Source organism: Heliconius melpomene, chromosome 2 (assembly GCF_056956725.1).
Source record: "Heliconius melpomene rosina isolate 202511_hmr_F chromosome 2, ASM5695672v1, whole genome shotgun sequence".
In the NCBI taxonomy this organism is placed as follows: domain Eukaryota; kingdom Metazoa; phylum Arthropoda; class Insecta; order Lepidoptera; family Nymphalidae; genus Heliconius; species Heliconius melpomene.
Genome location: NC_140390.1, coordinates 5,298,868 through 5,325,340, shown reverse-complemented (window position 1 = coordinate 5,325,340; position 26,473 = coordinate 5,298,868). Strand labels below are relative to the sequence as shown.

The 26,473-nt window shown below is 32.6% G+C and overlaps 4 protein-coding genes across 5 annotated transcripts; 3 read left to right on the top strand and 1 right to left on the bottom strand.

Moving 5' to 3' along the window:
- Positions 1–938: 938 nt before the first annotated feature.
- On the top strand, positions 939–14,090 carry LOC146540543 (serine protease gd-like). 2 transcript variants are annotated; one of them, XM_085200960.1, is made up of 9 exons: positions 939–1,151; positions 9,367–9,532; positions 9,962–10,222; positions 11,037–11,136; positions 11,691–11,905; positions 12,448–12,606; positions 12,848–12,963; positions 13,285–13,429; positions 13,829–14,090. In XM_085200960.1, the coding sequence occupies exons 1-9, from the start codon at positions 954–956 to the stop codon at positions 14,041–14,043; spliced, it is 1,575 nt and encodes a 524-aa protein (XP_085057086.1). In that variant the 5' UTR covers positions 939–953; the 3' UTR covers positions 14,044–14,090. The 2 variants fall into 2 exon arrangements, with proteins under 2 accessions (XP_085057086.1, XP_085057078.1); XM_085200952.1 differs by lacking the exon at positions 939–1,151 and adding an exon at positions 2,148–2,460.
- A 623-nt stretch (positions 14,091–14,713) lies between these two features.
- Positions 14,714–17,027, top strand: Ogg1 (8-oxoguanine DNA glycosylase). The gene is made up of 6 exons (XM_085200861.1): positions 14,714–14,916; positions 14,994–15,332; positions 15,644–15,755; positions 16,083–16,253; positions 16,559–16,753; positions 16,893–17,027. Exons 1-6 carry the CDS (start codon positions 14,840–14,842, stop codon positions 16,989–16,991), a joined length of 993 nt encoding a protein of 330 aa, XP_085056987.1. The 5' UTR covers positions 14,714–14,839; the 3' UTR covers positions 16,992–17,027.
- Positions 17,018–21,975, bottom strand: RhoGAP5A (Rho GTPase activating protein at 5A). Its single transcript, XM_085200848.1, has 8 exons — positions 21,800–21,975; positions 21,517–21,718; positions 20,909–21,139; positions 19,928–20,160; positions 19,232–19,483; positions 18,821–18,952; positions 18,388–18,493; positions 17,018–18,086 (listed from the first exon to the last, which is right to left on the bottom strand). The coding sequence occupies exons 1-8, from the start codon at positions 21,831–21,833 to the stop codon at positions 17,918–17,920; spliced, it is 1,359 nt and encodes a 452-aa protein (XP_085056974.1). The 5' UTR covers positions 21,834–21,975; the 3' UTR covers positions 17,018–17,917.
- A 1,693-nt stretch (positions 21,976–23,668) lies between these two features.
- LOC146540540 (phospholipase A2-like) lies at positions 23,669–26,165 on the top strand. Its single transcript, XM_085201423.1, has 4 exons — positions 23,669–23,907; positions 24,263–24,419; positions 24,731–24,883; positions 25,486–26,165. Exons 1-4 carry the CDS (start codon positions 23,730–23,732, stop codon positions 25,568–25,570), a joined length of 573 nt encoding a protein of 190 aa, XP_085057549.1. The 5' UTR covers positions 23,669–23,729; the 3' UTR covers positions 25,571–26,165.
- Positions 26,166–26,473: the final 308 nt, after the last annotated feature.

Genomic DNA, 26,473 nt, shown 5'->3' with positions numbered 1-26,473 from the left:
GCTGAATAATATATATATATATACTTAATCGATTTTCACGGTGCCAAATGATATTTTTTATTCACAATTTGCTAACAAGTAGTTCTCTAGTATATGTACAAACAAAAAAATTTGAAATGTCTTGTCTTAAAACCTGTCAGGTATTATAAATGAATGTGCTTAGTAAAATACTGTTACTGTTATTACTACTGCATTAAAATACCTACCAAGAAATATAATAAGAATTAGAGAATTTCTCTACATTCAATATTTTTATAGGAAGAGTTATAATGGGGAATAAAAAAATTATAATGGCAAAAACAGCAATATCAATACAAAAAGTACAATATACTTACGTTACTACGTTCATGGGAAATAATGATAATATAAAAACTTGATTCGCCAAAACTTGTTTGGTTTTCCTGTTGCGCAGTGCGATTTTTTTCTAATTATATTATTATTAGTCTGAAAATTATAAAATTTTGACGTTACTTAAAAATAAATATAATAAACACAAGCAATATTATATTTAAAAAGTAATAAATTTTATTAGCAGCCGTCATAGCGCAGGAGCCCAAGGGTGCACTGTATCGCGACTATTGTGGGTTTGATCCCCACTCGGACGTATTAATTATTATTTATTAATATTTTAATTTCTTCTTATTTTACACGCAATGCCTCGAAAAATTCAGCGAAAAGTGGGGAACGGAGTGTTTTAGTACAAGGTTCCCTCTGTCTACCCTGCTGTATGCGGGATACACCGTGAAGCGGATTTGATTTATTTATTCGTCAATAAATTAATTAATATCGTTATGTTAGCCTTGTCAGTGATGCGAAACGGATGCCAAACAGGATTGGGCATCAAATTTGGTAGTTTACATTCTGTTAGAGATCTGTGAAGACGTTTAAATAATTTAAGGTGCACTATGACTTTATTTAAAACGAGATTATATACTATATAAAATATTTAAAAAATGTTTAAATTATTAATTGGTGTTGTAGTTATAAAAGTTTTATTAGTGAGCGGTGATAGCTTGTCGCCCTGTCCAGAATATTTCGACTATGGTAGCGATGAATATGGTGTGCATGGTGTCATTTTCATACCAGCTTTTGGGCAAGTTCAAAAGTTAGTGTTACAATGTTCCTTCACAATAGGAGCTCGGCTGCAAACAGTAAGTATTTTTATTATTACAACAATTTTTGTTAAGGAAGTATTTAAGAATCCTATATTACTTAGTCTAAACTAACAAATATATAAGAATAAGGCATGATAATTTAAAAATATTAACATTATTTTATTACGTTCATTTCAATGTTATAAATTAATTTAAATTATTAAAAAAAAAAAAAGAAAAAGTTATACCGTTGTCTCAGGCCTCACCATCAACTCTCTCGTTTTGTAGAGTTCTATTTTTTACACTAATACTTATATTAATATAAAATATAGTGTTCTTCTTTAGAGGTAATATCTATTTTTTTACTCAAATTCTTACATTAAGTATTAACTTCCTAAACGATAATAAATAGTAGTAACAAAACAAAAGACAAACAACAATACTTTAGTAATTATGTACTGACATCTTTTAAAGTTCAAAATCTTTATAAATACATGACGAGATACTAAGACCTTCCAAATACACTCCGAAATGAGCAAATGTCTAAATTTATGTATTAGCACAAAAAAAAGGCTCACGCAAAAACGAAACGAACAAAAAATCCTACTCATATGGCATATTTAGGAATTTTTTATATATATATATATATATATATTACAAAAATTATTAAATTAAAGTTAACTTATTTTTATATTAGCACTAGCGGCCCGCCCGCGGCTTCGCATGCGTGAACTACGTTATTATTAATTTCTGTCTCCATGAGTACCTACGTCCTATAAATGACGTCCATGCAAAATTTGAGACTCCTAGGATTTGTAGTAACGAAGTTTCTTACAAACTTTCAACCCCAAAAACAACCCCTTAGAAGTCGAATATTGCAAATTCCCGTCTTAGCGAGCACCTACGTCCTATAAGTAACTCCTATGCAAAATTTGAAATTCCTGGCACTTGTAGTTTCTGACATATCGTGATGAGTGAGTGACCTTTTGATTTTATATATATAGATAGTTGATCTTATAACAGGTCTTTAGAAGCGAAGCAGGACAAAGAGCCAAACGTACTTTAAAGACATTTTATACCACAGAAGAGACGCGTATAGACGTCATGTTTGTGTAATTAATGAGGTGCCCGGTATTTACTTAAAGGAACCTAGTGGAAACATAAAATGTATAAAGGGAACCTTTTCGTCGTTTTAATAAACATTTTAGTAGTGTATGGCCAGTATGTTCAATCGCCGTGTCCAGAATATTTTGACTATAAAAGTGATAGTAATGGTGTTTACGGAGAAATTAATTTGCAACCATTTGGTGAAGTTTCTACTTTATTGTTAAGAGCCAACTTCACTATCGGTGCTAGGTTGCAATCTGTAAGTTTTTATTTTTACATTTTTCTTTATGTCAATCTCTCTCCAACTCTTTCAATTGGATAATTAATTGGAAATCGAAAAATCTTTTGTTGTTTTTCTGAATTTTTGCTATTTTATATTAATTTCTCTATAATACGTTTGTTATAATTTATATATATTACTGCGGCCCGCCCGCGGCTTCGCCTGCGTGAACTACGTTATTATTAATTACTGTCTCCATGAGTACCTAAGTCCTATAAGTGACGTCCATGGAAAATTTGAGACTCCTAGCATTTGTAGTAACGAAGTTTCATACAAACTTTCAACCCCAAAAACAACCCCTTTGAAGTCGAATATTCCAAATTACCGTCTTAGCGAGCACCTACGTCCTATAAGTAACTCCTATGCAACATTTCAGATTCCTAGCACTTGTAGTTTCTGAAATTTCGTGATGAGTGAGTGACCTTTCGATTTTATATATATAGAAGATAGAAGATTAAAAAGATGCTAACAATAGATTTAAGTTGCGTATAATAGTTTCTACGCAACTTGATGAGAACGTATAGCTTAGTGGTTAGAGCGCTTGGACAGTATCGAAGATGCGCCAGTTCAAATCGCGCTACTTTAAATTTTTATACGTTTTCTTTTCCCACTAACCCACGAATTTCAGAATACGGCGAAAAGTAGGAAACAGAAATATGTTAATGGGAACGGAATGTTTTAACACTAAGATCCCAGGTTCCTTGTGCGTACCCTGCTGTGTGTGCTATACCTATATAAAATTATATTTACATACTAGGAAAAATAATAAATATTATAAATCAATTATAATTATTGTAATGTAAACATTAATTACACATGTATTGAGTATTTAATTCTATATAGTAAGTACACAGAGTCGACTTTGTACACGTGATTACATTTTAATTGCCATTAATGTTGTTTAGTAAAACGTGAATAGCGTGCAGTGGCACACTTAACTCGGAACGCCAAGGAAATTAGTTTTAAACATACAGACAGAATTTATCCTGTTATTATTATCTTTTAATTGACTCTGGTTTTTACATAGCTAGAAGTAAAGCTCTAGCTACATTACATAGTTGGGGCTTCTGTTATCCTACACTCGATATAAAAATAGATGAAAAGTATCCTCAAACCATATTTTTGCTCTGGTCTTCTAAATATGGAAGAAAAATTAAACCTGATAAATATGCTAGTCATGGAGCAGTGGCACAAAATGTGACTGAAAACACAAGTGGTTCCCACTCGAGGAAATGATATATTTATTTACAGTTATATTTTCATTTCTACGCTCTGGTGTCGAGGCAAAGCGCGGGGTTGAGTTCCGCCACTCAACACACAATGCCTTCAGAATTCGAGGGAAAATGGGGAACGGAGTGTCGTAACATGTTCCCTCTGCTTATCCTGTGTGCGGGATACATCGTGAAGCTAAAATAAAAATTTATATTAATACGAAAAAAATCTACCAAAACAAATTGATAACATCCTTATGAAATTCTTATTATTAGATATAACTGATAGTATTATAAGTAAGCACAGTACTCATTTATTACAAGGCCGTGCCCATTCCAGAATATTTTAGCGCCCATCCATGAAACCTTTTACGTATAAAGATTATATTTTTGTGCCCAAGACCTTGCTATGGATGAAGAAATAAAAGTGATGCAGGTTAATAACACCTCTAGTACAGCCGCCTACAGCGGTAGTTCATTATCCTTATGATTAATACTACACCTTTGTTTTTATTTTTATATCGTACAGGTGTAGATTCTATCTCATTTTGTATTATTTTATACTAGCGACCCCCTTGCGGCTTCGCCCGCTTTTACTACTGGATTATTCATATAATGTATGTTTGCAAAACACTTAAGATAATGTGAAAATTAATTAAACCCTAATGCAACCCGCATTTTCGTAGTTTCAATAAGGATTTTCCAATTGTTTTACACAGCAAGGATTTTTTAGTAGGTACCGTAATTTTAAATCTGTACTACTAATCTTTTCAAGTACTTATTAAAATATATTTAAATGACTATTTTTAGATAGTTAAATGACTATTTTTAAACGGAAGAAATTATAAACAAAAGCATACCTACTAATAACTACTACAAAAAATATGAAACCAAATATATCGCGCTGAAATAATATATTTAACTCCAATTATCCAATACGTGCAAACGCATCTAAATCTTCGTTGCTATGCTTCTATAGCGGGCGGGTTTTTTTTTTCGAGCTTGTGGTTAATGCTGAAGAGGGTATTCTGTCCCTGATGAAAAGCAAGCACTACGTGGCTGCCTGTGAGGAAAATTAAATAGAATCCATGGGCCGGGAATCGAACCCGGGCCACCCGCGTGGCAGGCGAGATTTCTACCACTGAATCACCAATGACTGCTCATGACGCGCTTGTATAAGCAAAACGTCGCGAGGCGCGTTTCGCAGCAAGGATGTTTTGATATTGTAACAACTTCTAAAGTACTTATTAAAATGAAAAAACAGTAAAAGACAGTTTTGATCTACATTAAATGGCCAACGTAACTAATATACTTATTTATATGCTGAGAGTAAGGGATAAGTAAAACTTGAGTCGGCACAGCTGATGAGTCAACGGCGTGATGTGTCAACAATTAAATGCGTTTTTCTCTAAAACTATTCGCAATTTCGAAATAGTTTAAAAAGCAAATTTTATCTTCGTTTAACGTAGAAAATTAACAAAGTATTTTAATGGATAAGGATTAATACCATTATGGAAAAATATCCCTCACAATAAAAAATATATTGAAATTATTATTTTTAGACAGAAATATGATCACTACACGTTATTCTTAAAAGATAAAAATATGCTCTCGCGGACTTTTTTGTAGATCGTATTAAGAGGAACAATACTCCAGTACATTATTTTCATGTAGTACTTACCATTAAAGCAGCGCATGCGCGAAAGTGTCTCAACGGGTAGGACTTTAGACACATTTATCGTATTTATGTTAATTTACATAAGAATGTACAAATAATAAACTATATATAAACCTTCCCTGAGAAATACTCGACCTAATGGTGAAAACCGCATAAAAATCCGTTGGGTGGTTTAGAAGAAGAAGAGTTAGAAAGTTCAGACAGACACGAAAAGCGACTTTGTTTTATAAGATATAGGATAGGATTATTCAATTAAATATGTATTAATCTTTTTATTAAAATTATTCTCTGGAAACGTTTTATCAATGAAGAACAAGAACACGAAACAAAGAACAAAGAGCAACTATTGAGTTTCTTGCCGGCTCTTCTCAGCAGAACTGCCTTCCGAACCGGTGGTAGCTTTTTGCTTATATGTTTATTTGACGATTCAAAAGTGCTTATAATAATCTATTTGAATAAAGAATATTTTGAATTTAAAATTGAATGTAAAGTTCAAAATGTAAGTTCTATAAAATATTGGATGAATTTCATTTAGTTTAGTATTTGAGTATATTTGTGGCCATCGTGGCGTGAGAACGTGGTGTTTGTGGGGATGTGGGTTCGATGCTTCTTTGATAAGATTCTTATACTCGCATGATAATTCTTATATCTGGTAAGATAAAAGAATTATCTAATTTTCTTTGGTAATTCTTCTATCTTAGAAGTATTATCTTGCGAGTATCAACGCACGCACGCAATTTTTCGATTTTGATTTGATCATGACACTAGGTTCTCTTTGCCCCCCCCGGGGGTAAAGCGTGAAGCTGAAATCAATGTGGAATTCCGCATATGAAAAGGCATTTTAACAAACTATGGGGAAATACCATTTTGAATCATCATCAAGTTAAAAAAAACCAATATCACATAAAAGAAATTTGAAAATACCATAAAATATTAATAAAACATTAAAATAACGTGTTGGAATAACGTTAATGATATGAAAAAATATTAGGTATATTTTAGTATTTTACATATTAAGTAGGTAGATGATTTTAATAATTTTGCCAGTTGGAATTGCCAGTTGAAGTCCAAAATTTCGCTTATTCGCTTAACCTGTTTTCGTTATGTCCAAGTTAACTTTCTACAAAAGCAATCAATCAATATTATGAGGGCAAACACTTAAATATTATATTTGTATACCAGTAGATAATTTTTTTTCAACTAAAATTGAAAGTATACCTATCTCGCATGTAGCAGGGAGCCTAGTGTTAAGACACTCCGTTCCCTATTTCCCGCCGGATTCGAGGCATTATATCTTGTGTGACGTAATACAAGGCGTTTTCGTTCTTTTTTTCGTTCTTTTTGAAATATCATACCCATGTGGGTATTATTATTAGATATACCTACTATGTATTTTATATTTAAAACTTTCTTTATAGCTATAATTTATTGTAACCAATAAATAACGCTCCCGTACGTTGGTTTTGAAATATTTTAATTTTTTATAATATTAATTTAGGTATGCTAAAAGATATTTAAATTTTTCTACGTTTAACATTACTTTTGACTAAGTACGTTTCAAACTCTACCCAAAGTCAAGACAAAAATTTCGAAAAAGAAACTTTCCCACATGTAGTAGGATAGGCAGAGGGAGCCTAGTGTTAAAACATTCCGCTCTCCATTTTCCGCCGAATTCTGGAGGCGAATGGCAATCGAAGCCAGTCTGTCACATGCGTAAGCCCCTGCGCCACGACTGGCTTCATTTCTGGATATTGTTTTTGGTTTATAGAAAGTTAAAAAGACGATGATGCTTATATCTTGAAAGTAACACTTTTCACAATGATAATAAAATTCCTTCAAGTCATTTATTTAGTTCTAACAGTGTAGCGTGAATGATAAATGATATACCCACTCAAAGTTAATGAAGTGTTTGTAAAGACCTATTAATTTTTACATACGAGTGTAAAAAATAATATTAAATGAAATCATCTTATAAATATGCTTAGAATTTATTAAAATGATGACGTCAGCAAATCAAAATGTCGTCCAAAAAAAGAAAAAAAACAAATACCAGTTTTCGCATACGTTTTACCGTTTACGTTTTGGCATTTAAAAGTCATAATAAACATGACGTTGTTTTTGGTACTACGTATAAAGAATTGAGGCCAGTCGTGGTGCAGGGGACAAGCGTGTGTGATAGGTTGTGAGTTCGATTCCCATTCGAGGAAGTGAAATTTAATAATGGTGCGAAGAAAAACGCATGGTGTTGTTCTGTCACTCAACACGGAACACTAGGTTTGCAGGATACAATGTGATACTAAAAGATTATGTTATAAAAAAATGTCTTATATTATCTTCGTTGAATAGTTAAAATAATTTGAATAGCTGTTTGATGAATAATCCATATTAATTTGTTTTCCTCAAAACCTTAGTTTCCTGGTATGAGGTGCAATATGTTATTATAAAGAATGCCTAAGTGCTAAATGAAAAAAATATAAACGTGTTTATATAATTAATGCATATTAATATGTTTATTTAGATTTCTGTTTGTATTATTTACATAAAATAACTATTAAGATAGAATCTAATATAAAGACTTAATTAATTTTTTGGGCAAAGTTCGGCGTAGAGTTCCGTAACTCAACGCCGTGTGCAATGTTTACAAAAATTCGGTGGAATGTAAGGAACAGAATATCTTATTCGTTGATAGTTTAAATTATATTTATTTTCCCACTTTGACAAGACAAAACGGAGAGTTCCGTCACCCAAATACACTTTGCCTTAATGGCAGCGGAGAATGACGGGTCTCTCAAGCAAGGTACCCTCTGACCCAGTGGTAACAGTCACAAAAAATATTTTTCTTAATATGTAGTAAATCATAATTTTAATATAGCTAGTATTTTTTGCAAAATATATATATAAGCGGTCATCATATATCTTATACATATCGTCATCAGTATTCAAGATATGAACTTGAAAGTTGAAACAAGTTATCTTGTATTTTCCTGGTGGAGGGGGGGGACTGTCCCCGTTTATGACTTCACCACGTGCAAATTAGATGTAGGTATATATATACCTTAGTGCTTACATATGTAAGCAGGGAGATCTACATCTTTAAATAATACAATATATACATGCGACCCGCTCGCGGCTTCGCCCGCTTGATCTACATAATTATTGATTTACTAATCTGCACAACTTTTGTATTTGTATAACTATACTATTCTTGTTTAATATATATATTGTTGTTTAATATTAATATAATATGTATATTTTTTAATCGGCTATTTTTATTTATGTAGATCATGAAATGCCTAGATATGTTTTATCGTTCGGATCGTTAATGCAACCTAAAACTTTTCTTACATTACTTTAAGTACTTATATCTTAAAATATTTATTAATTGGTTATTAATTACTTTTTAATTATTGTTGCTTGCGAACTTTTATTAACCTCGTAATAAGGAGACTTGGTTAAATAGATTTCCGCTTTTTTTCAACTTTTTGTATTTTAGTGGTAAATGAAAAGAGAGGTTAGCAGTGGCGTAGCTAGGGTATTTGCTGCCCGGTGCGGCTTAGGGGACTTGATGCCCTTTAAAATGGTCTAAGGTCTAAAAACAAAGAAAAAACAAAGTGATCGTCGACTTTGCCCCTTTGCCCCTTTTCCTTTTGATGCCCGGTGCGACCGCACCGCTCGCACCCCCCTAGCTACGCCACTGGAGGTTAGTCATGGCGCGGGGCCATAAAGTGTGATTGTAAAACCTACCGGTTGTGGGTTCGATCCTTACTTCAAGAGATGAAATATTTATTTAAATTTATATTTCCATTTATTCGCTCTGGTGTCGAGGCAAAGCGCTGCGTTGAATTCCGCCACTCAACACGCAACGCCTCCAGAGTTCGGCGGAAAGTGGGCAACAGAGTGTTAACACTAGGTTCCTTCTGCCTACCCTGCTGTGTGCGGGATACCGCGTGAAACTGATAAAAAGATTTTAATTTTAACTTTTATTTTACCTTACAGTCATTTGCCGGAAGTATACAACCAATTGGGTCAGAAATGCATCTCCTGCAGAATTTCAACCGAGGAGTGCCATTACGGTATCGAGTGAACTTTCCCACAACGTCACCTCTACCGAAGCTCGTGAGGCTTACCGTTAATGATAATGTCATTTGTTACGGACCTGGAGGTATGATTTATATATGAATAATATATACTTAAGTTCAAAAATAAATTGCTCTTGCAATTATAAGGAAAATTACTTTAAACTATAATTAGATGCAATATATATTTTCCATATTTACATATTACTTTTTTACGCGACAGATTGTGGACTCGATTCACACTTAAAAAAGTTATGTATTTAATATTTTCAACTCTTCGCTCTGGTGTCGAGAATACGACGGAAAGTGGAGAGTGGTAATTCTTAACACTAAACCATGCTACATGCGGGTTATAGCGTAAAGCTGAATTTTCGCTTAAAAGATTAGGGATAGATATTGTACCGATATGAATAGGCGGTTTATCTTTCATGTAAAGCCGCATTCAGTATAAGATTTTTTAATATAATGTCAAAAATATACCTAATATTAATATAAATGTATTTAAAATTCCCTAGATGAGCCAGGACACCTCAATTACGTAACTACTATCACTTTGCAACACATGCTTTTCTATAAGTCTGGATCGGACGGTTTCCGTGAAGTGTACAGACCTCAGCCACCACAACCAGCACCACCACCTAAAGAGTACAGGCCGCAGCCTAAACCTATCAATCAACCTACTTTCAATGAACATCCGCCGCCAAAACCAGAATATATTCCCAACAACGATGACTTGCAGATGTACTATCTTTATCAACAGACACCGGAGCCAGAAGGTACAATACATGCTATAATATTTACCTAGGTAATGCGCAGGCGCAGGTACAAGCGTGCGAATTTAAATGTTATGGTTGGGAGTTCGACTCCCTCTCGGGGGAGAGAAATATTTAATTTTTGATTTCCTTGCTCTGGTAATGTAGTAAAGGCTGAGTTCCACCATTCAACACGCAATGTTTTAAGAATTCCGTTGAAAGTGGAGAAAGAGAGAGAGAGAAAATTAGAACAAATTAGAAATTAGAGAAAATTAGAAAAAAAATCGTAATAATTCGAAACAATGTATTGAGTAGTGGAACTTAACGCAGTGTTACATTACGCTACATTCTTTATCCGCACAAAAAAGTGTTTTATTTTGCCAGTTTGGTAAAATAAAAAGAACTCATCTTTCCAACAGGGATTCGAACCCATAACCATCCCATTTACAGAAAGACGCTATCCCGCTGCACTACAATGAATGAAGATTTATGTTCAAATTCAAATTCAAATTCAAAATATTCTTTATTCAAATAAACTTTATAAGCACTTTTGAATCGTCGAATGTACATATCAACAAAAAGCTACCACCGGTTCGGAAGGCAGTTCTGCTGAGAAGAGCCGGCAAGAAACTCAACAGTTGCTCTTTTTAAAGTCAATGGTATATTTTACTATTACATTAGTTGGCAGCTGTCCTGCCTGACATTCAATAGACATTAATTCCATACATGCTTATCCTCTAAATATTCTTGAAACTAAAACAGTAGTAACAATTAATAATTTTATTTAATTATAGTATAACATTTTATAAATATCATTAACATTTTGAATTAATTTTAGTGTATACCACTAAAAGAGTGCCAATTCCCGTAACGCGCGCCACCACTCGACCAACTGTTAGGACCACCACTGAAAGAACTACTAGTTTGCCAGCATATGAGTAAGATATTTTTACGTAAAAATTAAAACTTAACGCACTATATTAATTTAATGTCTAAATTGTGGGATGCTTTAGTTTAAATAAGATTATTAAATAGATGGCCAGTTATGGCGTAGGGGCACAAGTTGAGGTTTCAATTCCCACTCGAGGAATTTAAATAATTAATATTTCCATTTTCCTTGCTTTGGTACCCAGGCAAAGCGCGGCGTTGAGATCCGCAATTTAACACGCAATGCTTCGTGTATTCGGTGGAATGTATAGAATGGGAACGAAAAGTATTTTAACACTAAGTTCTTAGTTTTCCTCTGCTTACCCTGGTAAGTAGGATACAACGTGAAGGCAAAAAAATTGTAGATATTTTTTAATAAGTTGGAGATTTTATAAGAAATTATTAAGGAATGCTATATTCATCTGTATAAACTATTAATAATTATATATTTTAAAAACAATTATTAAATAGACTTTTAACAGATTTACCTATAATTTCTTGTATAGAACTAGTAACAAACATCTAATACTAAAAACGTAATAATAATATTTAAATTAAACACTAGGCCTCCAAGAAGACCCGTAGAATACGGATCATCAAATTCCATGGAGTGTGGAGTCAACGGCAATAATAACCAGCGTATCGTGCCTTTAGTTTACAAAGGATCCTCGTACGATAAAGGGGAATGGCCATGGCTGGTTGCCATTTATAAGACTAAGTTTACTAGCCTTAGTTACGTTTGCGCAGGAACTTTGATATCTGATCGGCATGTTGTTACTGGTAAGATCTATCTATCCATCTATCGATGTATTCATCTATTCATCCTACCGAGACTAAACCAATCAATCGATCAATGGAGAAACTAACTAAAATTTTTGGTTACCTCCTCAACCTACTTTCTGGTGAAACTTTATTACGTTCTTAAATTTTCTTTGTCTTCATCCGTGCTTTACATTCTTCCCTTTACTTGGTATTGGTTCACGTATTCTGGCGCCAAGTGAGAAGACCTTAGGTTGTCTTTACATCTAAGTTTGCCCGCGCCAAATCTTTGGCGACGGCTGTTGACCACATGGACAACTTTAGTAGTCTTAAATACATTTAGCTCATTCATTATAGGTACATATGGTAGAGTGTGATGTATAATCACTTCAGAGTTCTTCATTGCTAATTTATAATATTTCACCGAATATGGACATCTTAGGATCTTACGTCCAATAAAAAAAACGCATAGAGTTCCTCCTCCTCCTTTTTCCCCAACTTTGTGATCCGTATGTTTAATATCGGTGTCTGTAACTAAAATTATATGTATTCAAATATTTTAGCTGCCCATTGCATGCAAAGGAAAAGTGTATACACGGCTATGAATAATATTAAAGTAAAAGCTGGTGTTTTCAATCTCGACGACTGGAGCGATGATACCGTCACTAGGAACCTCGCCGGCGCCGCCATACACGAGTCGTACAACGCCACCACACTTGCAAGTAAGGTGGATATTGATATAGATTTATTATTTTATATATGTAAGTATATTCATATATGTAAGTATAGGATAGTTCTTTTTAAATTCTATTTTACGCATCAGCTGCCTCTGGTAGGCTCGTAAGCCGTGTTTATTTAAACTACTCTCAAGCCCGATTAATTTTCTAGCATATCTTATATATTTTGTATTTTTAGTAAAAGAAAGTATTATATCCAAATAATAATTATTATTGCAACTTTCAGATGACATCCTTGTGTTGACGTTAGACAAAAGTGTACCCTTCACCTCATTTATAAAACCCGCTTGCCTTTGGAGTGGCAATACGGAGCTCGATCAAATTGTTGGTACTTCAGGAATTGTGAGTATCATACGTTTTTTAATATTATTTATTCTGCTTCTCTTCTACTGTTAAGACACTCCGTTCTCCACTTTCCACCGTATTTGAGGTATTGCGTTTTGAGGGAGGCAACTGTACGCCGCGCTTTGCCTTGGTACCACAGGGAAGAATACATAATATATTGATAAGTAATAATCCATTCCCATTTGGGGGAATGGATTATTACTTATCAATATATTTCCCCCAAATGGGAATCGAACTCACAGCCTTCGCGTACTAGTCACACGTTTGTGCCCTTTTGCCACTGTTGTAATTATAACCATTATTTACTTTCCTCTACAGGTAGCAGGATGGGGTGCTAATGAAATGGGTCCGGGGGGTAAGGGGGAACCGCGCATGGTCAGCATGCCCATCGTCAGCACAGACACTTGCAAAGCCAGCAAATTAGATTTCCACGAATTGACTTCGTCAAAAACAATGTGTGCAGGTATGCAATAAGTTAATAATTAAAAACATTACTATTGTTTACTTTTGCCACTCCAATTTGAGACAGTGAGTGTTGAGTGAGACAATGCGAAACTCAATGCCAAGATTTCTAAAAGCAATAAAATTCAAATAATTTATACACCCGAATGAACATCGAACCCCCAAGTGACGCTGACTTACCTACGCGACGATGGCCCTTAAGTACACTTAATTAATTATTATGCATTATTGAATGTAAAGCTATTCAACAAAATTTTTTTCCCGCATCGGGCTAACTCATATATAACAGCGTAGGCAGAGGTAACAGAGTCTTGAGACACTCCATTCCCTACTTTCTGCTGCATTTTCGACACCAACAATATAATAACTCAATAAATATTTTATATTGTACCTCTTACAGGTGATCGCAAGGGATCTGGTCCTTGCTTAGGTGACTCTGGCGGAGGACTTTACTTACTCAATAAGGGCAGATGGCGACTGCGCGGAGTGGTTTCTCTGTCTCTCTGGTCGGAAAATGGAGAAAGTTTATGTAATTTAAATCAATATGTCGTGTTCACTGATACAGCGCAGTATCTGCCATGGATCAATGATGTCATGACAAATTCGCTTAGTTAATTTTAATGTTATAAATTAAGTTAGGTTTAATAAAATATTATTATATATTTATTTTGTTTTCTTTTTTACTTATGATTCCTTTTTGTTTATTTGTACAGACATATCATATTTTAAAATTCAGCGTCATATAAATTAGTAGATATTACAAGCTTTAAGCTTAATTATTATCGAATTATCTTGTTATAAAATCATACTTATTCGTTTTATTACTTTCCATTTAGACAAACACGGTATAGTTTCAATAAAGTTCCTGCTAAAGTCATCAATAAACTTACATCCATCTATCAGCCTTTTAAAGTCCACTGTTGGACATAGGCCTCCCCTAGTGCTCGCCACTACGTCCGGTTCTACGCCCTTTGAATCCAGCGGGTTCCCGCTGTCATCTTGAGGTCATCAGTCCACCTGGCTGGAGTAAGCGTGATTTTTCTCTTATTTCGTTAATAAGTTACAAATATGTTCAATATACAATTACATCTGAACACTTAATAAGTTACCATCTGAATTTGGTTTCACTAGTAAATTAATCTTTGGCATTTAATATAATTTATACGCTAATCGACTTTTTATGATTTTTTTAAAACTAATAGATTTCGTTTTATTAATCAAGGCTTAAAAAGTTGAGTACATATCACACTAACTTAAAAAAAGAAAATTGTCATAATGACAATGACAGTGATATTTGTTGTCAAGATTTCCATAAAATTATGTTTTTCAAATTCAAATAATCGTATTTTTTAATTCCCGCCTAGGTTTAGCGTTTAAGTTTAATTTTTAATTTAGTTTTTCTTATTTTATAATGACTTGGAATAAATTAAAATGCAATCGTCGTGAACTTCAACTTCTCGGAACTTTAAACGGGGGACAAAGCTTCAGGTAATATTACTTTTAATAAAGCAGTAGTAATATAAAAAAGTTTATAGAATAAAAGAAAAAAAATCGAATATTAACAGGTGGCAGCATGATAAAAAATCTGACGAATGGACTGGTGTCTTTTCAAAAACTATATGGAAGTTGCGGCAAGGCGATGATGACTATTTACAATATCGAGTGCTGGGAACATTGATAAACAAAAAGACAAAAGAACCATTGTATGAGTCCGACTATGAAAAGTTACTGATACATTATTTTCGTTTAAATTTAAGTTTAAGTGACTATTACAAGGAATGGTCCCAAAAAGATAAATTGTTTGAAGAGGCTTGTAAGCAATTTTATGGCATAAGAATGTTAGCTCAAGAACCAGTTGAAAATCTATTTTCTTTTATATGCAGCCAAAACAATCACATATCAAGGTTAATGCTTTAATTTATATATTAGTTATGTAAAAATGTAATAGTTAAATTGATGTGTAATTAATTTAAGGAGGCAAATTCCCTTGTGAAAAAAGTGTTTAGATAGCAAATTTTAAAAAATGATAGTATTTTTAATATATTTAAAGTGTTCTTCCATGCTTAAAAAATTATAATAAAATATTCTAAATAAGTAAATTTAGCATTCAAATACACTATTTAAGTAATTCATTACTTATGTAGATTTCTATATATTTTTTGTGCAAGACAAGGAGAGATTCCATGTATGAAGAATATTATTTAATTGACTTCAGAATATCTAGCATGGTTGAAAAGTTGTGTAAGCACTATGGAGAACAAATATCAGAACATGAAGATTTAAAATATTATGCATTTCCTCAAGTTGAAAATTTGGCAAAGCCACAGGTATAATTATATATTGTTATATATTAGACTTCTTTTATATATTAGATTTGATTTAATCTAATATATAGGAATATTTTTCTGTATTTTGTATATAACAAAATAAACAAAGACCATACTATCAGGACCATATTCCACCTGAATTCAAGACATTACATGTCAAGTGGCAGAACTAAACTCAACACTGAAAAAGCAAGGAAATCAAAATAATTAATTTCTCCAAATGCTTATTGTATCCACAAGCATTACTTTTACAGTCAAATCCCATTCAACTGCACCACAATAATTATAATTAATTATTTTTTGTTCATTCAATTTCTTATAAAATAGGTAGAAGCAGAATTACGAAAATTAGGTTTTGGCTACAGAGCTAAATTCATACAGAAATCAGCAGCTCAGATTGTAGAATGGGGTGGAGAAGAATGGTTTGAGACTTTACAAAATATGAAATATAAAGATGCTAAACAAGAACTTATCAAACTATGTGGTATAGGGCCAAAGGTAATAAATAATTAATTTCCCATGTCTTATATTTTTTTTTTCATAACTAATTTCATTCCAGAAATTTAAGGTACATTGACTGCAACTTACCAGACTAGCAAAATGTAAATATTTAATAGAAGTAAATAATAATCAACCATTAAAGGTTTTTCTTGTTTTTTTAGTTTCACTGCATCCCATACATAGCAGGGTAGGCAAATAGAGCCCAGGAACTTTGTGTTAAGACTCTCTGTTTCCATTCAGGTACTTCTGTAACCCACTTTCCGTATTGGAAGAACTCAACACTTAAATAAATACTATTTCAGGTTGCAGATTGTATTTGTCTGATGTCATTAAACCATTTGGAAGCTTTACCAGTAGACACCCATGTATATCAGATTGCGGCTCAAAACTATCTGCCACATTTACGAGGAAAGAAAAATGTCACAGATAAAATGTACACAGAGATTGGTGATCATTTTAGGAACTTGTATGGAGATATGGCTGGATGGGCACATACTGTAAGCTAATAATTAAAAAACTTACTTTAACTTTTCATCATCTTCGATATTACGTTGGTTACATTTACAGTCAGATGCTGTTACGCTGAGCCATGATAGACTTATAATTGTTATAACATTCCAATTTATTATATTTCAGGTATTATTTTGTGCTGATCTAAAGAAATTTCAACAAAATAATGAGAATGAGTCCTCAGATGTTATACCTAAAAAGAGAAAAAAAATAAAGAAAATGTAATATTCTTTTGAATAAAACAAGAAAAATATAAATAAACTTTTATTTATTATTTCGTATAGAAATTAATTCTTTATTGCAAATATAAAATTGAAAAGATAAAAGGTTACATAATATAAATAAGATCAACACAACCTGGAATGGTCCTACACATATATTATAAAATTCATAATTACAAAGCAAAGAATTAAATATTGCACTTAGTAAATCTAGTAATATGCAAATATAATTAGATTGCTGTCATCTACTGTGTACGCCGCTTTTTATCTAGAAAGTTCGATATTTAATAAACATCGATGTTTAACAAGAAAATATAATTTTGCCATTGATGTCCAGTCCCCAATAACAACGACACATAGATGTTGGGAAATCATTTAGTATATTTTTTCCAGTACAGTTACTGAGATACCTGCTGTACTATAGTATGAGTGATATTTTGCATGATATCTTAAACATAATCTATCTATAATAATGTAAATATATTAAGTCAGTCTTAACTAATAAATAATAAAATACTAATAGGTTTCTATAATTATCGTACATTTATTTATTTAAGCAAAATCTTATTTGCGTAGTTAAATAATTTTAATAATTCCCAATCAAATAATATAAATATTAGTATAACATTTTTACACATAATTTTTTGTAATGAGATTTTATGTGAAAATTTATTTCTTAATTCTGATAAATAGTAGCTTAAAAAATAACTAACTTAAAAAATACATAACTCCATATAATGTCTATCTTTACCCAGATTAGGAAAAAGAAAATATCATCGGTTTAAAGTGTAAAAAACAATACAAAATCGACCTTTACTTTATTTCACTTAGAAAGAGATTACACTATAAGCCAACGAAACGTTCACCTGAGAGAGATTTGAATCCACAACTACCTTGCCACATTAATTACAAGGCCACCCTAACTACATTTTAATGATTCCCATAATATATCTGTGGACAATATTCAATTAATACTTGAAGTCCGCGAATTTCAAATGCCAAATCTGTAATGGCGGGCGGCGTCGCCACCAGCGTTGGCGCGAACACCGTACTGAGATTGTGTGCAGACATTTTGTTTTCATCAGCACGCTGAGATACCCTTTAAATAAACAAATAATGACTTGAAATAAATTTCAATAAGAATTAAAAATACTTTTAAGTAAAAACATAAAAAATTGTAAAAAGTCGAATTGCGCTTCATAAAACATTTTATACTTTAAAAAACTATATCAAAATCGGTTCATGCGTTTGAGAGCTACAATGCTACAGACAGACATAAACAAACACATCAAATTTATAACACCCGTCGTATTAAGTCCGGTTTAGTAAAAAATACATAAGAATAAATTTTTAGAAATAAATTCATGCTGCAATATTAAAATAATGAAACATATGCTAACCTGTGTAAGTGTTGTACCATATATTGTAAGCAGTTGAAGTGAGCCGGAGGCAGCAAGTCGAGACACTCTCTCAACATGGACACTTGATTGGCAGTGGTTTTTGTTTCTGTTAACAAAGTTAACAGTAAAAAAATATTTTTTTATTATTTCCTTTTCAGTTTCATGCTGTATCCTAAATGTAACAGGATAGGCAAAGAGAGCCTAGTGATAAGAAACTCTGCTCTCCACAGTCCGCCGAATTCTGGAGGCACTATGTGTTGAGTGGCGGCACTCAACACCTCGAGATTTCAGCGGAAAGTGGGGAACGGAAGTCTTAATGCGAACTTAGTGTCTTTACTCTAGGTTCGCAGGTTCTCTGTGCCTCCCCTTCATGGAATACAATATATGGGATACAATGTCAAGCAAACAAATATATTTGAAAGAAATTACTCACGGATAGCATTCACCAGTTTTGGATGCACTTCAAAAGTTATCAGAGGAACAGGCAACAGTCGCAAATACAATTTCAATGTTCCCGCTATTACGTTAATATTGCTGTAAACACTTAAATCTGCAGATTCACCATCTGAAATGAAATAATGCTTATTATAACTATGTTTGTTTATTAATAAATTATAACATGAAATTCAGTAATGAAGCCAGTCCAGAATGGCCAAGTTTGGGGTGAATTATTACTTTTTGCTCGCCCTAGTAATGAGACAAAGCGCGGCGCTTACTTCCGCCACTCAACAGGCAATATCTCGAAAACAGAGCGGTGCGTGGAGAACGGAGTGTTGTAACACTGAGTTCCCTCTGCCTACCCTGCCATTTGCGTGATACAGAGTAATGCCAACTAAATTAATACCTTTATCAAATGCCATTTTTAACGCTTCAATTTCATCGGCGAATCCGGACACTCTGTAAATACCCTCCGAATCCATCCCTCTGGCTTCTATTTCGTTCACACACTTCCTCACAACAAACGGTAAAGTGCTTGAATGTGCGTTCAGCAATGTAGTTAAATCTATACCAAAGACACCCCTTAACTTCTTCAAATCTGGTAAACAGTGGTTTGGTACTCTCTCTGAACATTTTGAATGTGCTATAAATCCACAATCTGTAAACATATTTATATTATATGTTAGTAAATTAAATAAGGACATCGTAGCCCGGTGGCACAAGGGTGTGACTATAAACACGGAGGCTGTGAGTTCAATTCCCACTCATGGGAATGTGGAAAATTGGGATCAATGTCATAACAATGGGTTCCCATAATAAATTTAGAGGCTGTTGTGCCATAGTATCTACAAGTTATATAAATATTATCATGTTCTGGTAACAATACAAGGAAGAGGATGCCAATAGAGTGATGTGTAGTGAAACCCTAACATGCATTGTCTCTAAAATTCATTGAAAGTGGAGAACGGAGTCTCTTAACAATAGGTTCCATCTGCCTCTGCTGTTATATACATAAAAGCGAAGCTGGAAATAAATATTACATGCATAATGAAATAATAAGTGATTGACCAGTTAATATTTTTAAAACATGAATTAAAATTACCTTCACATTTCACACCTTGTGCAGTAAAACCCCATAAAAAGTTAGCACATAACTCACACCAATTCAATCCTTTGAAAGTATGAACTTTGAAACCGTGAGGTTTTAAATATTTGTAAAGTAGAGGACTATCTTCAATGGTGGGTGTGAGATCAAAGTTTATTTTACCTAAATCTGATGTTATTTCTAATATTTTACTTTCATTTTTGTTAATAGGACTTGCTCTGTTTGATTCCCTGAAGCAATGGTATGTTTTTGTTAATTTAAATAATGATATAGTGTTACTTGGACCGCTTATTTTGAGAGTGGTGTAAGTCCATTTTCTTTTGTTTCGAGAAAATTAAAGGTTCGTATGTCGATGAGTATGCAATTTCATTCACCGACCGATTTTAAGTTATTCAAAACATGGTTTTTTTTTGAGAAATTTAACACGGACTAGTTATATATAAAAAAAATTACATTACATTAAGCATAAATTACGTGACAGCTCATTTTTCTCAAAAATGGACTTACACCACTTTCAAAATAAACGGTCCACTTAATGATTTATAACACAACCTGATGTATGTAAATATAAGAATAAAAAATGTGGTCAATTAATATTAAAAAACAAATGATAATGAGTTGGGTTACAGAAATCAGTCACAAATTGTAAATCATGCATTTAGATATAATAAAAGTAGTATCCTAATGAGAAGACTTAATATAACTATTAAATTATTTTTTTTGGTTCTCGCTGTATTCCATATACAACAGGGAAGGCAGAGTGAAACTAGTGTAAAGACACTCTGTACCTCAGTCTGCCCAGTTTTTGAGACTTAAGTGTTAAGTTGCAGAATTCAATATTGCACTTAGTCTTTTTAGCAGAGTAAGAAAATGAATATTATCCATTCCTCCCAAGTAGAAATGAACCCACAACCATCACATTTACAGTCAGTTGATGTGTCACCCTGCCATGACAGGCTCCATTATTAAATTACTTACTGGTAAGTTTTGGTCAATGTATTGAACTTTCTTCTATTAAGTGTTACATATGGACTCTCTGTGTAATTCACTCGAGAATTTATCATTTCCAATATATGATGAGCCTTCAATTCCATATGACATGTAATGAGACCATCTGCGACTAAATCATAAATACTATCATATCTTTTGTCTTTAATATAGTGAGTGCCGTCGTAATATAATTTATAGTGGTGTATTTTGTCATTAAACCTGAAATATTTGTTTTATTATGAGTTTGTGGCCAACCCTTATTTTTAATAATTTAAAGTCATTAAAAATTGTTAACAATCTCTTTATATTTATTATTAATATTTGAAATAAAAATATCTTTAACAGGAAGATATATTTTTTTATTTGTGCAATGGTTTATGGACATTTATTAGAAGTCAATATTTTCACATACTGTAAGTCCTATATTCAAAAAATCTTTACGCAAAATTTGTATACTCAACTTTATGTATACTCTAAAACAATTTTGATACAAAATGAACTTTTCTTATAGTATATGGAATGTTTTATCTTAAAATCTTTGTTAGCACTATATTTATTTATATATTAATCAAAGAAGATTAAATTTAAGGGCATACCTCCAAGTCAATGTGTAGAAATCGTTGTATTCATTGCCTTTTCTTATAAGAAATGCTCCATTAGGTTCATCCTCTAAAAGTAAAGTGGCTTCCTTATGACCCATAATCCCATGATATTCTTTACCGTAAAACTCTGGTCTATCAGCACACGACTCACAAGTAATGCGCTTTGGCGCTGGTGCCTCCATTTGAATGCGATACACTAAAATAAAATTGATTGTAAAAACGTATTACCTTGTATCGTAGAAGTTTAACTTTCAAATTGTTCCTTTAATCAACTTACATTCTGGTTTCCATATGTTTTTTAGGTTTTCCATACTTAATTTTACTTAACTGTAAATTAAACTGCGGTAATTATTATAATTATGTAAAGGCGTATAGAAAATACGGAAAAGATTAGAAAATAAATAAAGAAATCGCGTTCATAATTCGTAAACAAAAACAAATGTCAAGATCGAATTCAACAATATAGATAAAAGCGGTACAATTTGTAAGTCGGCATAGATAATAAATATTAAAACAATACGGGTTATTTGCATTTCCATTGACATTGCGGATTTTACAAGCCGAAGTAATTAATAAAAATTAATTTGTTCTAGACCTTTGTACTACAGTCTTTGTTTTATTTTACATTTTACTTTTTCCACATCTAAAATAAAATTTCCTTCTCTTAGTTTAGTATATCTGTCCAAAACACTTTTATGAAGTGAAACAACTAAAAGAACAGTAACTAAATATAGAAAAATCTTAATATACATTGATGAAATTGTTAATATACATAAACTAAAAGATATGTAAATAAGTGATTTTGAGCTACAAAGCCAAAAATATGCCGAAAATTATAACATTAAAATATATATTTACTTATACAAGCACCTGATTTACTTTTATTTATGTTAATGCACTATTATCATAATGACTATTTAGAAAGTTTTTGGAAATTTTATTAAAATTAGAAATATTTAAGAAATATTTTTTGTTAAAATACTTAACTTACCGTAATTCTAATCTGGTATCTCTTCCACTATTCTTGTACTACTTCTAAAATGTCAATAGGCTAAGTAAGTGACTGAAATGTAAATTAGTTAATAGTAAAGATTATTTAAAATTATATGAGGCTTAGGTACTTTTACGTGGGACTTCAGCCCCACAGTCAGCAATAATATGTTTCACCTCGCAGTAATACTTGAAGTAAAAAAGGAAAAAAAATGTTATGGAGGGGGTATCTTATACCGATATTATCCTATACAATATATCTATACATATCTAACATATTTGTCGAGATTTGTTTTATTTTATCAATACTAAAATGAAAATGATCATTTGTACCTAATAAATACATTAAAAAAAATACTCATTAAGGGTATATTTTTAAAAGTGAAGTAACATTTTGTACCTACCGCTGTCTATCTCGTTATCTAACAACCTTACTCTACCTTCGACAATATAAGGAAATTACCTGCTAAGCAATTAACGCATACGTGTAAATCAGCGGGAAGTTGTATTTAAATTTATCCTTTTCTAAATAATTAGATACATTGTAATGAATGAATAAAAAAAAAACAATCATTATTATTAAATTTTTAAAGTACATTTAGGAAAATATATTTATTAAGAAAACGTACCTAGATATAATTTGTGGTCTGCACAACAGTTGAAAGTTTTAGGTTTCAAAAGGTGCAAGGTTCATATCCGCTACGTTAAAATGCTGAAAGAGACCCACCGTCATGCTATTTTAATTTGTATAAGTTATAGTTGAAAAAGATGCAAATTTTATTGAAAGTGAGAGAAGGAATGTCTTGATACTAAAATTTAAATTCATCCAAGCTACAAAAATGAAAACAGCGGCGATTTGATATGTAAACAGTTGAATTAGGAGTGTAAATTGCAAATTAGATGCGTAAAAGTGTGAATTTCGGGAGAAACAAGCGCGAGTCGCGCTCCCCACGAAGGGCACGAGAGTTTTCAGCTTTAAACGCCTTTTTTTAAACCCTTTGATTACCCTTAGGTAATCTTTTCCTTTGTCAACCTCAAACACCCTTGTCAAACAAAGGGTAAGTACAAATTTAAACAAGGTGATTGTAAAACGCTTCATCAGCCGCTATATACAGAGCGCAACCTTATAGGACGCGTTAGGCCTATATATAAAGGAAGTAAAGAAAATTCATTACATTAAACCTATAGACGACAAAAGACATTCATACAAAACTAAAATGGTGTCCAAATTAGTTATTCTTATTTTAGTTCTTAGTTCTAGAAATAGTTATTGCTGGGTTTTGACTGATATAGATAATAGGGCTTTAATAGAAAATAATATAGATGATTTAGGACTCGAATTAAGTGCAGAGGAGGTAGCTCAACTAAGGCGAGATATAAAATTAATTTTTCCAGGTACGTTTCTATGAAGATATATTAATAATGAAAATTTGTTTGGTTATTACTTTTCATACAAGATTGAGGCCAGTCGTGGCGTAGGGGCTCAAGTGATTGACTGCAAACGCGACTGGTTGTGGGTTCAATCCCCACTCGAGAAAATGAATTATTTATTTAAATTTATATTTTCATTTCTTCGCTCTGGTGTTGATGCTAAGCGCGGCGTTGAAATCCGTCACTCAAAACGCAATGCATCCAGAACTCGGCGGAAAATAGGGAGTATCTTAACATTAGGTGTCCTTTGCCTACCCTGCCGTGTACGGAATACAGAGTGAAGCTGAGATAATTTAATTTTTAAATCCATTTTTTTCAGGCACAAAATGGTGTGGTCCCGGAGATAATGCAGACAGTTATGACGATTTAGGTACAGCCAATGAGACTGACATATGTTGTAGAGCCCATGACAACTGCGATGCCATTCCTTCAGGAGAGACCAAACATAATTTGACTAACACAGCTTATTATACAAGGTAACTATTAATAATATCTATTTATAATATATGGGGAACGGAGTGTCTTAGCACTAGGTTTTCTCTGCCTACTCTGTTGTGTGCAAATATAGCGTGAAGCTGATTTTATTACCTATTAAGTATTTGCATTTGCTGAAATCTTGCAGGAGACGCAACCAATGAAACTATCATCTTCCTATGCAATAAAATATTTTTTTCTTTGGGATTTTAGATCAGCATTTATTTATAGCAAAGCTCAAACATTATGTTTATTTAAATATAGCATGTATTCTCCATTTGCAACCGAATTCTGAATAAAATACTTTTTACAGATTAAATTGCGAATGTGATGAAGAATTCCGCCAATGCTTACGAACAGCTAACACTAAGACCTCACATACTGTTGGAATAACTTATTTCAATGTAATTGGCACCCAGTGTTATAGAAACGATTATCCCATAACTGGATGTGAAAGAAAAGGAGGGTAAGAGATTTTCATTTCACATATTTATGAATGAAATTAAATCAATTTTACGCTGTATTTAGCATACATCAGGGAGGGCAGAGGGAACCTAATATTAATTTATTATTTTTATTTTATTATAATTAATTGTTGTTCCCAATTTTCCGCCGAATCCTGGAGGCATTGTGTATTGACTGGCATAACTCAATGCCGCACGTCGCCTCGACACCAGAGCGAATAAATGAAAATATATATTTAAATAAATATTTCATTTCCTATCGAAAATCGAAAGCTATTTTCTATTCTAATTTACAATTTTTTAGCTACATAAAATTTTGAAGTATCACAGCTTCACGCTGTATCTCACACACGGTATTGTAGGCAGAGGGAACCTATTGTTAAGACACTCCGTTCCCCACTTTCTGCCGTATTCTGGAAGCATTGCGTGTTCAGTGGCGGAACCTCAGCCTTGGCCTCTGCACCAAAGCGAAAAAATGGAAATATAAATTTAAATAAATATTACATCTCCTCGAGTGGGGATCGAGCCCACAACTGGTCGGTATTACTGGACTGGCCTGGACTGGCCAAATTTTGAAGTATTTATTATAAAAACAATCATTTAGATGGCTGAACACAAAATGTGTTGAATATTCATACGATACAAGCGGAGAGAAGCTATATCAATGGTTTGACGTCCCCAATTACTAGACAGTAAAACAAATACTACTACAAAGAAATATTGAGAAAATATCTTAGAGTAATGTATTTTGTAAGATTATTTATAATACAGTAGAAACTCGATTAACCGGACTAATTGTTGTCGTTAGTAATTCGGATAATTGAAAATCCCGATAATCGAATGTATAAACATTACTTTGATTTGATTTTCTTTATAGAAAGTGTTATAATGTCTATTAAAATCAACAAGTTATTAAGAAATTAACATTTCCCAACATACGATTAATACACATTTTTACGTAAATATTAATTTTCTTAGGTTTCATTGTAGTAGGTTGAATAAAATAATTATCACGGTTGACAGTCCGGATAATCGCGAATCCGATTATATAACTGAGGGTCGGATAATCGAGTTTCTACTGTAGTGTCGTACGTTTGTTAATTATTTTAAAGCGTATTCTTCGAATCTAATAAAATATATAAGTAAATATATAACTTACTCTTAAGCAAGCTAAAGTTAAAAGAAGACTGTTTTGACTGTTACAATTTTTAATCTAATATTTATACCCCATTGTTGTGTTACTTTGATTTATTATTGTTACATATATAAACTAAGTTATTTATTACTTAATTGTGAATAAAAATATATGAAAAATATATGAAATAAAATTGGTTTTATTTCAGTTATTATAACTATAAATCATTATTAATATTAATGAGACCAGTCGTAGCGCAGAGGCACTAAGTACGCTGCAAAATCGACTGGTTATGGGTTCAATCCCCACTCGAGAGTAGGAAATATTTATTTAAATGTATATTTTCTTATCTTCGCTCTAGTGTCGTGGCAAAGTGCGGCGTTGAGTTCCGCTACTCAACACGCGATGCCTCCCAAATTCAGAGTTTCTCAACACGAGGTTCCCTCTGCCTATACTG

Excerpts from the sequence above, each read along its gene's own strand:
- Ogg1 (XM_085200861.1), top strand. The coding sequence starts at position 14,840 with ATGACTTGGAATAAATTAAAATGCAATCGTCGTGAACTTCAACTTCTC. Across the intron at positions 15,756-16,082 it reads AAAATTTGGCAAAGCCACAG|GTAGAAGCAGAATTACGAAA; the intron begins GTATAATTATAT and ends CTTATAAAATAG. Across the intron at positions 16,254-16,558 it reads TATGTGGTATAGGGCCAAAG|GTTGCAGATTGTATTTGTCT; the intron begins GTAATAAATAAT and ends ATACTATTTCAG.
- LOC146540540 (XM_085201423.1), top strand. The coding sequence starts at position 23,730 with ATGGTGTCCAAATTAGTTATTCTTATTTTAGTTCTTAGTTCTAGAAAT. Across the intron at positions 23,908-24,262 it reads TATAAAATTAATTTTTCCAG|GCACAAAATGGTGTGGTCCC; the intron begins GTACGTTTCTAT and ends CATTTTTTTCAG. Across the intron at positions 24,884-25,485 it reads GGATGTGAAAGAAAAGGAGG|ATGGCTGAACACAAAATGTG; the intron begins GTAAGAGATTTT and ends ACAATCATTTAG.
- LOC146540543 (XM_085200952.1), top strand. The coding sequence starts at position 2,260 with ATGTATAAAGGGAACCTTTTCGTCGTTTTAATAAACATTTTAGTAGTG. Across the intron at positions 9,533-9,961 it reads CATTTGTTACGGACCTGGAG|ATGAGCCAGGACACCTCAAT; the intron begins GTATGATTTATA and ends AAAATTCCCTAG. Across the intron at positions 10,223-11,036 it reads ACAGACACCGGAGCCAGAAG|TGTATACCACTAAAAGAGTG; the intron begins GTACAATACATG and ends AATTAATTTTAG.
- RhoGAP5A (XM_085200848.1), bottom strand. The coding sequence starts at position 21,833 with ATGGAAAACCTAAAAAACATATGGAAACCAGAAT. Across the intron at positions 18,953-19,231 it reads AAAAATGGCATTTGATAAAG|ATGGTGAATCTGCAGATTTA; the intron begins GTATTAATTTAG and ends ATTTCATTTCAG. Across the intron at positions 18,494-18,820 it reads AAAACTGGTGAATGCTATCC|AAACAAAAACCACTGCCAAT; the intron begins GTGAGTAATTTC and ends CTTTGTTAACAG.